The sequence below is a fragment of the Penaeus japonicus genome, unplaced genomic scaffold (genome assembly GCF_977035675.1).
Source record: "Penaeus japonicus unplaced genomic scaffold, GWHDUDI00000001_assembly GWHDUDI00000015, whole genome shotgun sequence".
NCBI classification, from domain to species: Eukaryota; Metazoa; Arthropoda; class Malacostraca; order Decapoda; family Penaeidae; genus Penaeus; species Penaeus japonicus.
This window is the reverse complement of record NW_028234417.1, coordinates 24,880,924-24,893,423: the sequence shown is the minus strand read 5'-3', so window position 1 is coordinate 24,893,423 and position 12,500 is coordinate 24,880,924. Positions and strand designations below refer to the sequence as shown.

Genomic DNA, 12,500 nt, shown 5'->3' with positions numbered 1-12,500 from the left:
CACACACGATATGTTCAGTAATGGAAAGGATCGAGTATCCGTCGTCATGACGTGTCGTAATAAATGCCATTGCAGACAGTGAGAACTGCACAACGAAGCAAACTATGTGTGAGGTTATTTGTCTATACTCTTGACTGTCATAAGGATAAAGTGTCACATCTGATTTATTCCGAATCTGAAAATTCCATTCATTAAGTCGTGCCATCGGTATGAGTAACTCTGAAGCAATAAAGCACTTGTTATCTCACCATTTTCTGGAATTAGGCTGAAGGAAAGAATCTAATCATAGACAAATCCAACGAATAACACACAAAACAAAAAAATCTATAAAGTAAGTCTAGATTTTAGTAAAGAGTGTTGAATCTTGTTACTTAAACGATCCGATTTCCAACAACGCTCCTAGCGATCGACATCTTTGTATGGTTTCCTCGTCTATAGCAGTGATCGAAGCAGACGCTCTCGGGACGCCGAAGGAGAAGGACGTGAACATGGTGTGGGGATTTGTGACCTGCGGGCCCAACGAGGCCTTGGTCATTTCAGGTGAGACTATCGCTCAAAGCTAAGGCAGATATTGTAGAATATGTGGATGAGATTTGGATAAAGAGAGGGCACAAAACACGGGATATACTTGAGTGTTTTCGAATGAAGGGGCGTGGAGTGTAAACAGCGTTGGCGCCGCGCTGTCGTCGCATGACAGGCGATGGCACTCTTTGGCATCCTATCCAAGTGTTTGGCACCTTGCCACCACACCTTTAAGGAGCTCAGCTAATGGTTCTAAGTTAATTCTCTGACTATACGTTGTCCATCCTGTGATCAAAATTTAGTGACAGTCTTTTCATGCTGAAGTGGGTCACTGTAGTAAATTGGACAAAAATAGATTCTATGGGTGTTGCGCTTTTCTCCTTGATGTAGACTATTCGTAGGAGCAGGCGGTATGTAATTTCAAATAACTCTTGAAGAGGTTATATAGGGTAATGTTTATTTGATTTCAAACACATTCAATGTGAATTTTATATATATATATATATATATATATATATATATAATTCACATTGAATGTGTTTATATTTATATATGTATATATATATATACATACATACATATATGTATATACTTATATATACATATATATATACATATATATATATATATATATATATATATATATATATATATATACATATATATATATATATATATATATATATATATATATATATAAACACACATATATGTATATATATACATATATGTATATATACATATATATATTATATATATATATGTATATATATACATTATATATATATATATATATATAAATATGTATATATATATTATGTATATATATATATATATATATATATATATATACATATACATACATACATACATACATACATATATATACTTATGTACATATACATATATACATATATACATATATGTTATATATATGTATACATATATATACTTATATATATGATATATATATGTATATATATATATATATATATATATATATATATTATATATAATATATTATATATATATATATATGTGTGTATATATAATATATATATATATATATATATATATATATAATATATATGTATATGTATATAATATATATGTATATATATATATATATATATATATATATATATATATATATATATATATATATATATATATATATATATATATATATATAAACATTTATTTTCATTTTAGAACATGAAGGTTTTTGACTTGTGGTTATGGCAACTTAGGAGACACACCCATATCTTTGTGTTCCAGGGAAGTACAATATGACCCAACCTATTAAGGCCAAGTGACTCATATGCCTCCCTACATGCACTTAATTGATAAGCTAAAACATAATATCTACAAAGTGTGATAACATTTGGTAATGTGTTATAACCTTTTAATTATGAGTGGCATTTCTTGTGACTCTAAAGTAAAATTTTCCTATTTATACCAAAATAAGTTAGTTCTAAATCATATCCACAGTTTTTATACTTCTCAAGGTCACTAAAGTGTACATGAAATTTCTCAAAAGTGACAGAAAACAAGAATAATGATTGTTGTCCAATGTTTCTAAAGACTAGTGACTGTCAGAGTTCATTTTTAACACGAAGGGTAAAGATATTGATCACATAATATGGGCAGATTACTTATGTTATCACAATACCTTCTTTATCCTGTAAAGAAAAACATATTGTAGATCCCAGACTAATTAAGATTTAAGCCATTTGTGCCTGTTGATTTGTTATCACGTTTAGTTTTTGGGTCAGACGCCCGGGACGAGATATTTAGTCAAGGCCGGCGCACCGGGTGATTGGGCGTACAGTGGTCGCCCGCGGCTAGTGCGGCTGAGAATCCCGAGGCATTAGGCTTATGCGTTAGAATATCCCAGCATTTTGACCATTTAGAGCCAAAATAGCCCCATCGTGAATGGGTTAATGGGTTTAACAGTCAAAATAGTTTGCTCCTATAATGCTAGGAAAACTTCAGTTCCCCACAAGTTCCTGACCTTGGTTTCTCTGAAGGTTAAAACAAAAGTTTCCTATAACATTTGATGTCTTGTTTCCATTGATTATTTTATAAAATCATGGGAAGAGCAAAATTTGCTTTTATGTAAAGTATGCAAGCATTAAATAACCAAAGTGACCACTTCTTATATGCAATTGCTTAGAAGAAAGTTGTTTATATTGTTAGACAGCTTTTGAAATGCATTAATTGCTTGAGAAAACATTTACATTCATAACATGTCACTTGTTTTAAGGCAGATTGGCCATGAATATGGTACTATTTTGATGTTTTAGATAGCTGTGCAGTATGCTATTTATTGTTCATTAGCATGATAAAAGTATTGCTCATGAGGGTGAGTGCACTTTGGAGATTAGCATATACATATGTAAATGCTTTCCTATTAGTTTTCATATTATGATTAGAAGGATTTAGTATGGGGATAACACATGAATCAGCATGAAAAGACTAGTTGCTAGGGGGAGAAAAAAAAGCTAGTTTAAATAAAGGAGTAAAAAAAATACAAAAATCACTGAGACTAATCATAATGAAGAGATGAGTGACAGATTCTTCAAAACAGTGAAATGTAGTATTTACATTTGAACTTGAAACAAATACAATAACGATTTTTGAAAGGTGGTGTGAGGGAAACAATTCTGAGAACAGCATTCTGTGACAGGGGAAATGACTTGGCAAGAAATTGGGTTTTTCCTTTTGAATATTCACTCTGTAAATATTCCCTGTTTCTACTTTTATGGGAGTAGCTGTTACTTGACATTGTAAATGCAGCAAAAGAATATGAAATGCTGATTGACAGATGACAGATAAGTTTGATATAGACTTTTGAATTATATGAATATCTTTGACGGTAACCAAAGATCAGTCTTTGATATTGAAAACATTTGTGATTTTGAGTATTTTATAATTTCATGTAAATATTGATATTAGGTATTGATATAGATTTTTGTAATGCCCTCTCTTTAATATCAAATTTCCTAAGAAGGATATAGAAATGTTTGTAAGGTCTACTTGTTGAGAATAATTTCATGGGTGTAAAAAGATTCCCACACTTTATAGATAATGGATATGTTAAGAAGTCATATGGTTAAAGATTACTTTTCTTTTTTAATTTTTAAGTTAATGAAAAGCATTTATTAAAGTGATTAGCTTTATCAAATGAACTATACTGGCCAAGTAAATAACTATTGTCTTGCAGTTGTTTAGATATTTAGCCTAATGTTCTCACCCTTCTTTTTTGCTTAACTGTTAATTGTAATTGATTACTTTATTTATTGAATATACCCAAACCTGATAATATGGTATGCAATTTGAAATTAGTGTAAATTTGATCAATAATATTGATCTGTATTGCAGGTTTTTTTTTTGGTAGTGATCCTTTTGGTGATTTTATGTATTCAGTTTTGCCACATATCAATTTACAACTTTGTGTATGGAAGAAGGTAAGAATGCATGTACCTCTTTACAGGAATGTTATGATTGCAGTTTATGGAAATGATTCACAAGCATTTTGTTATCATGAGTAAGAAGTTTTGGCTTATTAATTGTTTCTTTTTACAGAGAACAGGTATAATAGGTCAGTCATTTTTAACTACAACCATCAGTTAAAATAGATATCCATTATGGTAAAATATTTTTTTTCTTCTAATTTCTTTTAGTGTAAATTGAGCTATGTGTTGAAATTATAGCCTGCCTTTTTCAGGGAAAGCAACTGCATGTATACTCACGTACACAGATTTTGATTGATATCCAGTTGTCACCTCATAAAAATGCCTGTTTGCAGGATGTTGTTACCAAGGAAAACCTCTGACGGTAGTGGGAGGACGTGGATTTGTATGGCCATGTATACAAATGATGCAAAGGTATTATTGGTAAACCTATAGTCATAGTGGGCCAATAAGGAGAGTCTGTGATCAAGGCATTAATATACGTGTAGTTCTCAATGCGTCTTGACTTGTGGCGTGAGCATAGTTGTTTATCACTTTTGAGCCCCTAATAGTCATGCAAAGTATTTCTTTCCGAAGGAGAACAAAATTTGTTCATGTGGCTTTACCTGTTTCCTTTTATTTTGTGATATGTGAAGATTTATTTATTATCATAATTGGAATTGTATGGTACTGTGATGTTTTAGAGTATTGAACTACTCATGGGGCTGGATCCTTGTACAGATTCTCTGTGGAGTTTCACCTGGTTTAGCACACCAAATGACTGTAATATAGTGCTTTGCCTATGTTTTTTTTCTTTCCTTCATTATTTACATCTTTTATGTCTTAGTATTAGAATGTTTTCCTGTTGGCTTTTTCCTTGGTTGTAGCTGCACTAGACAGACCATAGTCTTGTCCACTAGGCACCAGTCAGAAGGCATTGGGAATGTTGTGTATCTTTTGTGTGGCTTGATTCATTCAGTCTCCTCTAAGTTGTAAAATCTTTGGTTTTACCTTCCAAGTTTTCTCACCAAAGAACATTTCCAAACTTGGATGTGTAATAGTATTGCTAATCCAGTAATGGATTAAAGATCAGATTTTTATGACATCATCTATGTTAAATCTGTTGATAGATCTGCTATTTTATTTAAAAAATGAAACCTGCTTCAGAATCAACTGAGGTTTTCCACTTAGGTTGTCAACTCAATTTTACAGTAATGTAGTTGATGTCTTTGTCCTTCTTACATCTATTCTTTGAATCTAGTCAAGATCAAGAGTATACAATATCCTTCAATATCCTTTAATATCCTTATACTCATTGCTTTTTAATACTGCTAGGATACTGTGGTAACACAAAAGGACTGCCTTTAGCCAGCTTCTGAAGAGCTCATTTGCTACCCTGAGGTACGCTGTCCTTTCTGGGCACCACCTCATACAGTTTTTTATACCAATAAATGCAGCCATCTTAAAGGACTCACATAGGAACCTCCTTTGTTACTTTATTATTATTACCATTAACTCATATTTTTTCCTTCTTAAAACCTGAAACCTCTTTTGTCCCCTAAGCAGATGTAATGGGAGATGTTTTTGAGAAAGTTATCAGCAGCTAGCAGCTGAAGGAGATCAGCATTATGTAAAAAAAGAAAGTAATAATATTTCTGAGCAAGTGCAGATATGATAATGTAATGGCTACATTACATAGTGATAAATTCTGTGAGAGGATAATGTAATCACTTTCCCTATTTAGTTGTTTTTGCCAAGATATTGCATTACAGTGTGTATGGTAGTAAACGTATGCTTGAGCCTGCTCTTTGTATGCTTATGTAAATGGATGGAGAGAGACATTTATAATCGGATTCATTTATATATAGAGTATTAACTCTGCCAAACTATAAGTTAGAAATTGCCTTATTTGCAGAAAAGTGTTGCTGTTAAGAATTGTAGTAGGTGATAGAATTTTATAAATACTTCAAAAGCTGAAGTCTGTGATTTACTAGTTTTGAGTATGGAGGGGCCCATAGAGGGGATGTAGAAGCAGTGTTTTAGGTTGGATTTCTATTTTGATATATATTTATAGTTCATAGATATTATGGACTATGGTAGGAAGACTTTTCTCTTAACCCATCCCCGACGGGGGGAATTCTAGCCTTGAATGTCCAAATGCCGGGGCGTTCGAATTATTAGGCCTAAATCAATTGAATGGCTGGCACAATACTGTGCCGCCCAGCCACTGGGCTTTTGAATGTGCGGTACACATGCTGTACCACCCGTCCAGAGAGGGTTAAGCTGCCGTTATCTTGGTGGTTATTGCTAGGAAGAAAACCATGATGGATAAGTAGAGGGGTGTCAGTTAATATTTGTTTTGTTAGGGCACAAAAGTTTTTGTTTTTGCTTTTATTAGGAAGAGAGTGAGAATTTTGTGTGTGTTCGTATGCAGGTATATGCTATAGAGTACAAAATATTTTTTTCTGGGGATTTGCCATGTTATGCTGGAAAAAAAACACACCAAAAACATATATTTTTGTGATAAGTTGAGGCTGATATTGTATTTTGAAAGAATATATTGTACATGGTTTACTTGTATAATTTTTATGTTTTAATAATAATAAGGAAAATATTTGTATTTATTACCATTGTATTTTGTTTGTTATGATTTTGTTTGTCTTTAGTATCTATTATGTGCCTTTGGAACTGAAAGTAGTAGACTTTTATATTTTCTGTACATCTTCTGCTGTCTCTTATTCCTCTTTATCTTCAATTGATCTAGCACTTTTTCCTGTTTTCTAAAAATATCTTAAAGAAACATATATCCTGCAGGTCTATATAATGATTTGGGAAAGTTGTTGCTGAGTGTGTGAACATTAGCAATTCTTTAAGTAAGTGTTATCCCTTACAGTAACATCAACAGAAATTGGATGATGGAGTTTTTTCCCAGAGGATTGTTATATAGATCTCAGTTGTCCTTCCACCTATTGTATATGGAACACCATGTGTGGATGTAATGTACATACAGTGCAGTGGTGTGCTACAGGGAAAGGAAACTTCTATAAGAGTTCTATGTGGCTTTATTTTCTTCTGTGTTAAGATGTGGGAGTTCCTGCAGCATTTCTATACACAACTGTCAAGTTGACACCCTTCTTCTAGTGTGGGGAAATGACAGACGTGTGTTTATGTTACAGGATGTTGCCACAAAAAGCCTCTTTTGGTCCCTGGTGGACGAGCATTCGTATGGCCCACTGTCCAGCAAGTACAGAGGTATAAGATGAGCAGACTGGTTTTTTTTCCTTTAGCTTCTCTACTTACCTCACCACTCTTTACAAAACCAGTATTTGATTCCTGCCAGCTTCCTTGTAAGAAAGAACTCAGATACTTACATACTGAACCTCCTTTTGAAAGGGTTTGTGTAGGGGGCTTTGTTATGGTATTTTAACGAAGACAAACATAACGACTAATGGTAGTGAACTAATGATAGATGAAAGTAATTCTTATTACCTTTTTTTTTTTTTTTTTTTAACCAATTGAGTGGCTGTTGTTACATCATACCAAAATATGAGCTGTTGATCATTGTAATCCAAGGCATTGACATTGATTAGATATAATCCTGCTTCAACATTGCTGTTCATTACATTGATACAAATGTAATGTATATATTAAGTATCATGAAATTTTCTTGGCTGTTGAAAGTTGATGTATTGTGTTATTAGAATTATCGCCAATATTTTAATTATTTATGTAGTTTTTTTAAAATTGCCTTCATCATCATGATTATGAGTTGTGTTTTCATCATTGTTTATGTGATATTGATATTGAAAAGAATGATAATGATATTGATAATAATGATAATGATATTGATAATAATGATAATGATATTTATAATAATGATAATGATATTAATAATAATGATAATGATATTGATAATAATGATAATGATATTGATAATAATGATAATGATATTTGATAATAATGATACTGATATTGATAATAATGATAATCATAACAATGATAATTATAACAATTATAATGTTGTTATTATTTAAAGTTGGTGTACTTTGTTATTAGGATTATCACCAATATCTTGATTATTTATATTGTGTTTTATAAATTGCCTTCATCATCATGATTATGAGTTATGTTTTCATCATTGTTTATGATGGTGATTATGATAATGATCTTGATATTGATAAGAATGATAATGATATTGATAAGAATATGATGATGATAATGATGATGATATTGATATTGATAAGAATGATAATTATATTTATAAGAATATTATGATGATGATGATGATGATATTGATAAGAATGATAATGTTGTTGATGAGAATGATAATGATATTGATAAGAATGATAATGATATTGATAAGAATGATAATAATATTGATAAGAATGATAATGATATTGATAAGAATGATAATGATATTGATAAGAATGATAATGGTATTGATGATAATGTTGTTATTATCAATCAGAGATGTAAAGAATTATTATTATTATTATTATTATTATTATTATTATTATTATTATTATTATTATTATTATGATGATGATGATGATTTTTATTACTATTGTTATTACTGTTGTTATTATCACTATCATTAATATCATCGCCATCATTGCCATCATCATCGCCATCATCATCGCCATCATCATCACCATCATCATCGCCATCATCATCATCATCATCATCATCATCATCATCATCATCATCATCATCATCATCATCATCATCATCATCATCATCATCATCATCATCATCATCATCATCATCAATTGATGGTGGTAATCATCATCACCACCACCACCATCAATCATCATCACCACCACCATCATCATCATCATCATTGCTCTTGTCACTCATTGCCATAGCTGTTGTTATTATTAATTAGGTTCTAGATATGGTTTGGGTTATGGTTATTGGTCTCATTGTTATCATAATTGTCCATATCATTGTTATGATTATAATTAAGTTTTTATGAAATTATTTTATTGCTGTTGATACTATTATCATTGATACTGCAAATACTGCTACTAAACCCTAGCTAACTTGTTAGGGCGTGTAAAGAAAAAGATTTACTTGGTTGGAAGTGGTAGAATAGAAGATAATGGAAATTTACATTTCATGAGGCAGTAGTACTATTAAAAACTAATGCCTCCAGTACGTATATGCCTAGTTCATTATGTTTTATTTATTATACTACATATATTTAAGGAATGAAGTAAACTAGTTGAGGTCAAATAGGCCTACTAAATGACTCCTTGGTGACTCAGTCAAGCCATCTATTTCTATATAAAAATAAACAATAGCAAAACTGTAATGGTCAGTGAATATATTTATGCACTCCTGACATCAACAGGTCAAAATAAACACTGCTTACAGAAGTATAGCTTCCTAGCATCTTAAACCGTTCACGACTGGGCGTATTTTCATCTATTCCTGCTTCCGCTGGGTAGATAATAAGTGTGTGAAGCTTCATTCTGGGGTGTTTTACCACTGCGCAAGGGCGCGATGAACTTGTCAGAGCGTTTTTTGCCCACCCTATTCTTATGGTTTGCTTGATTGCGTCTACAATGTAAAGGCATGTTAAGATGTTGCCTTGTTTGGAGGAGTTAATTTAGTCAAAAAACATGTTGCAGCAGTACTTTTCTAGTGTTATTTTATTGAAATTTGCTTGTATTCTTCACTTCTATGTAATAATACCAATGGAAAGTGGAAGCATTCTTTTATTGGTGCATCAAAAAAAAAATTTAATACTTTTTTTTCCAAAAAGAAAAGAAGAACAATATAAATAATCATACATGTACCAATGAATAAGTCCATGTACCTCTGACATGATGTGACATCATGGGTATTTGACATATTAGAAATAGTATTACATTAGAATTTTATTATTTAATTTTATTTCTTGGCCAGTCACATTTGATTCTTCAATAGTTTTTTGACTCTAATCTTTTTATTCACCTAATCAGAAGCAGAAATTACCAATATGTCATTCATCAGTATTACATAGGTTTCTGTGACATCATTTTTTAAAATGTAATATCACATTTCATGACATCTGAACACCTTAACTAAAATAACAGATACTAGGAAATTACAAAAAATGAATTATATTTAAGAACAATCTAGTGTTCTCTTGATGATGTTCCAGCATGTCACAACTGCCCTGCCCGGAACTCGGCAAGAAAATACTTGGTGTTTCTAGATATCATAGAACTGTAGATATTTCTCGATCATGTGGTAGGACGTCAACTGGTGCGAATAAACTGAATCTTTTGCTGTATGCCATCAGACAAATTGAGACTGAATGATTTCACAATGCTTTTTATCTAAGTTTTCACAAGCATTACATGCAATTCTGCTAAACATTTAATTGGAATGTATCAGTTATATCTTGTGGTGTGACATCTTATATATACACCTTTACCTGCATTTGTTACAATGAACTCTGTTCAAGTTGGCTAGGCTTCAGTGGCAGTATTTGTAGCATCAATGAAAAGAGCACCAAGAGGAGTAACAAAATAATAACATGAAACTTTAATCCTTCGGGGACAGGTATTTTTTGCTGGGTCAGATAATTTTTGCGATGTATATTTTTTTTTCTTCAAAATACAAGCTAGTTATTCCTTTAGTTGTGTAACTAATGCATTATACCAAAAGATAATTATTATCACTTTCCTGATATGTCATAAATAGACTCACATATCATACCTAAGTCTGGAGAATAACAGAAGACACAACATCTTAAGATGCCCAGCCAAGGCTGAACATCTTAAGAAGTGGCCTGTCTCAGAAGGGTTAATAATCATTTGATGATAACACATGATGACGATGTATTTGTATTATCTTTGGGGATTAATTTGTGACAGAATGACTTGCTATTTAGATTTATGGTTGCAGCTTCTGCTCATTTTACAATATGGGAATAATGATCTTTATAGGTTACCAAAGAATATTGTAATCTTCATATATTTAAACTTGCTTTACACATGTATAATCCCTACTTTTCTATAAAATGCCAGGTAATCAAGATGTAGGAGACATATCAGTGATTATATGGGGACAATAACATGGAATTTGCTTGCTATTTTTCAGCAGTCAATACTATATTCTGATACTATAATGGTGATAACAGCAATAGCAGAAATGTCAGTGACAGAATAATTATTAAAAGATAAAAATTGATATTGGTAAAAACAAAAAGGCCAAAAATGGCCAATAGTAAGATTTTCAGTAATATCAGTAAAAACAGTAATTATGAAAATAATGATAATAGTTAGTAACCACCATTAAATATTACTGCAACTTCTACTACCATTTATAAGGTCAGTAATAATAACCAAAATGATGAAGGATGAAGAAATAAAACATGATATTGATAATTTTAGTGGTGATACCATTGAAAATCACGACAAGTATCAAATAAAACATGCACTACAAGCTGAACTATCCCTATACTACTGCACTAGTACTATGACTAATCAACTACTATCACTATTTTGCTACTGTTGAACCACCGCTTTTGTGCTACTACTTCTGTTACTTTTCTTTTCTTTTACCTCTATTTTATCAATCTCCCTTCTTTACTTCTAGTACTATTCTTACTACATAGTAGCAGCACTAATAACTATAACGATTGCAACAACAGAAACAAAACAAGCTAAAATAACATTAACATAGCAAAACTAACAACAACAATAATAACAAATAATGATATACAATTTTGATAGTAACAATAACAATAACCAATGATAATAAGAATAACAAATAGTAACAACAACAGCAGCAGCAGCAATTGTAACAACAACAAAAACATCATGATTAGCCACAATAGAAAAAATACCAAGAATGAATTGGAAATACTAGTTATAGTGCTGCTGCTGCTGCTACTACTACTACTACTACTACTACTACTACTACTACTACTACTACTACTACTACTACTACTACTACTACTACTACTACTTATTTACTTACTTAGTTACTTACTTACTTACTTACTTACTTACTTACTTACTTACTTACTTACTTACTTACTTACTTACTTACTTACTACTTACTACTTACTACTTATTAACTTCTTCTTCTTCTTCTTCTTCTATTACTACTTCTACTACTACTTCTACCACTACTTCTACCACTACTTCTACTCCTACTACTTCTACTACTACATCTACCACTACTACTACTACTACTACTTTTCTTGTTACTATTTTTTCTACTACATCTTCCACTACATCTACTACTATATCTAATACTACATCTAATACTACATCTACTACTACTACTTCTACTACTACTACTACTACTACTACTACTACTACTACTACTATCACTTCTACTATCACTTCTACTATTACTTCTACTACTACTTCTACTACTACTTCTACTACTACTTCTACTACTTCTACTACTTCTACTACTACTACTACTACTACTACTACTACTACTACTACTACTACTACTACTACTACTACTACTACTACTACTTCCACTACTACTACTACTACTACTACTACTACTACT

At 31.4% G+C, this 12,500-nt stretch overlaps 2 protein-coding genes across 8 annotated transcripts in view; both read left to right on the top strand.

Moving 5' to 3' along the window:
- Positions 1–384: 384 nt before the first annotated feature.
- Positions 385–12,500, top strand: part of Flo1 (flotillin-1) — a 54,359-nt gene continuing 42,243 nt past the window's right edge. For 4 of the 7 annotated variants that reach the window (XM_086544725.1, XM_043017209.2, XM_043017211.2 and 1 more), the window contains exons 1-2: positions 385–540; positions 4,334–4,412. In XM_086544725.1, the coding sequence (XP_086400851.1) occupies positions 420–540; positions 4,334–4,412 (200 nt within the window). In that variant the 5' untranslated portion in view covers positions 385–419. Of the gene's footprint in view, positions 541–4,333; positions 4,413–7,153; positions 7,230–12,500 lie in introns of all 7 variants that reach the window. The other 3 variants (XM_043017208.2, XM_043017210.2, XM_043017212.2) reach the window with 2 other exon arrangements.
- Positions 11,404–12,500, top strand: part of LOC147470393 (uncharacterized) — a 5,073-nt gene continuing 3,976 nt past the window's right edge. The window contains exons 1-2 of the mRNA XM_086544937.1: positions 11,404–11,442; positions 11,847–12,500. The exon at positions 11,847–12,500 is cut by the window's right edge and continues 615 nt beyond it. Of these exons, the coding sequence (XP_086401063.1) occupies positions 11,404–11,442; positions 11,847–12,500 (693 nt within the window). The remainder of the gene's footprint in view (positions 11,443–11,846) is intronic.